A 2,230-nucleotide genomic window follows, 5' to 3' on the forward strand; every position below is an offset into this window, starting at 1 on the left:
CATGATGCTGAAAATACAGCTGCGCATCACAGAAATAAATTACAGTTTAACAGATATTCACATAGAATGAAAGAAAGAAAAACGCAGGATCAGTTCACTGCAGTGTTTTTCCCAGACTCATCATGAGCGGGTGGCTGCGTTTCCTCCCTCACTTCCTCTGATCTGCGGTTCACTTCCTGCTGTGTTTCCTGTGCCGTCTGCTCCTCCAGCTCCTGCTCCTGCTCCTGCTCCTGTGTGGTGAGGAGGTTCCTCATGGAGTCGCTCACCTCGTCCCGCAGCTCGTCCTCGGACTCCTCAAAGTTCCTGAAGAAGAAGGGAAGCAGGGTCAGTCTCAGTGATTCTCAGACGTCTCGTCTCTGTCTCAGTGCGTCTCACTCACGTGTCTTCATCATCTGATCGAGGCTCCAGACGCTCTTCATCCACCTCCACATCATCTTCATCTTCATCACACTCCTCTTCCTCTGTGAGACATGAAACACAAACGGCACGTCGTTCAACACATCTCAGCTCATTCCCATCTGATACTGATCACACACTGAAAACACTGATCAGTGTTAAATCAATCGAGCTGATCAAAGCCGTGACTCATCTGAACGTGTGTGTGTGTGAGAGTGTGTGTGTGTGTGTGTGTGTGTGTGTGTGCGCGTGTGCGTGTGCATGCGCATGTGTGTGTGCGTGTGTGTGTGTGTGTGTGTGTGTGTGAGAGTGTGTGTGTGTACCTGTACTGCAGTCCATGATGTCTGCTTGAGCGAGAGCGTTCAGCAGTGTCTCCGGCAGACGATTCGTCCAGTGCTTCCTGTTTCCTCCCTCCTGCTCCTCTGAAACTACAGCTAAACAACAAAAGTTTATGATTCTTACATGTTTTGTTCATCAAGATAATCACAAATGAACACTAATTTTGGAACCTAAATACAGTCAGAAGTAAAAAGCAAAAATTTTTTATTAAATCAAATTTTTTTTTTCTGAAAAAAGAAACATAAATCATGACGAAAGCCAAAATATTAAATGCCACTCATGAATATTTACTGAATAATGCACAATTTTGTGGTGGTGGGGGGGGGGGCCAAATGTATAATTTTCACCTGAGATTCAGAGTCAAATCACAGGAGGGTGAAAGTGACTTCAGAAAGATGGCAGTATCATTATATTATCTTCACACAGAGATGAGCTCTATTAGTGAAATCTGGTGACTTTAGCAATCTTTGTTGCATTATATGCCAATGGTGACCGTTCAAAAATGGGGAAATGCACTTTTTGTGTTTTTCCCCTAAGTTTTGCATGCCTGCAACTCAAGAAGTTTTAATGATATGTCAATCCTAATCCTGGATCCTAATTTTTAGGATACCAATTGATCATTTCAATCTCATTTTATTACTGGAGATATAGAGCGAAGACTGATATTTATATCATTTTATGTCAGTATCTGCTGTTCTGTTATAAAGATCTCATTGATTTACATCACAAATATCAGAATTTCATCATAAATATCAGCATCTGCAGCAAATTCATATTTTTGCTCAGTTTGAGTCTGAATAATATTGAGCTGTTTTTTCCTCCATATTCTCACTGTATCAGAACCATAAAAGTCTGATGGATCAAATATGATACTCAACAAAAAAACACATAAGCAAAGTGTTTATTACAACCCTCTACATTGCGAGTAAATCACTCGCATATGTGACTAAATCTTACTCTGGCGACTAAATGATGTCTAATATTAGCCAATTGCTAATAAATTCTCAGATTTTACTCGCCAGTGTGTGAGTTGGAGGCTGAGTATAAGTTTAGCCTAGATATATTTACACTCGCCGAACACTCTGACTGAGCGTTTCAGAGTTTCGCTCTCCGTCAAGCGATCTGTGCTATTTTTCGCAGCGCACCTGTATTTGACGTACCGTAAACTCTAGTGTGAAGCGCAACACTCGCCGTCGCTTTGTTTCACACACACACAGAGAGAGGGAGAGAGAGAATTGACGCGCTACCTATGTCACATCCATGTTCTCCAGAGCGTTCAGAAACGTCTCAGCTGCGTCTCGATGCCACTCGGCTCTCTTCACCACTTCCTCCACTTCCTGTCTGACCTCTGACCCCTGCGGTCGGTTGCGTAGCTTTTCTCCTTGTGCAAACGTCAGTGTGTTGTTCAGGGGCTCGTCCTGCACGCACGCACACACACACACACACACACACACACACACACACACACACACACAGAGACACACACACACACACA

General features: G+C 43.3%; 2 protein-coding genes across 2 annotated transcripts in view; both read right to left on the reverse strand.

The window, feature by feature from the left end:
• Positions 1 to 66: 66 nt before the first annotated feature.
• Positions 67 to 913, reverse strand: LOC107660288 (serine/threonine-protein kinase Nek5-like). The gene is made up of 3 exons (XM_016449572.1): positions 720 to 913; positions 380 to 461; positions 67 to 303 (listed from the first exon to the last, which is right to left on the reverse strand). Exons 1-3 carry the CDS (start codon positions 733 to 735, stop codon positions 90 to 92), a joined length of 312 nt encoding a protein of 103 aa, XP_016305058.1. The 5' UTR covers positions 736 to 913; the 3' UTR covers positions 67 to 89.
• A 1,069-nt stretch (positions 914 to 1,982) lies between these two features.
• The window catches only part of LOC107660284 (serine/threonine-protein kinase Nek5-like), a 16,335-nt gene continuing 16,087 nt past the window's right edge, over positions 1,983 to 2,230 (reverse strand). Inside the window, exon 17 of the mRNA XM_016449569.1 lies at positions 1,983 to 2,153. Within this exon, the coding sequence (XP_016305055.1) occupies positions 1,983 to 2,153 (171 nt within the window). The remainder of the gene's footprint in view (positions 2,154 to 2,230) is intronic.

The sequence above is a fragment of the Sinocyclocheilus anshuiensis genome, unplaced genomic scaffold (genome assembly GCF_001515605.1).
Source record: "Sinocyclocheilus anshuiensis isolate Anshui unplaced genomic scaffold, SAMN03320099.WGS_v1.1 scaffold1269, whole genome shotgun sequence".
Classification (NCBI taxonomy): Eukaryota; Metazoa; Chordata; class Actinopteri; order Cypriniformes; family Cyprinidae; genus Sinocyclocheilus; species Sinocyclocheilus anshuiensis.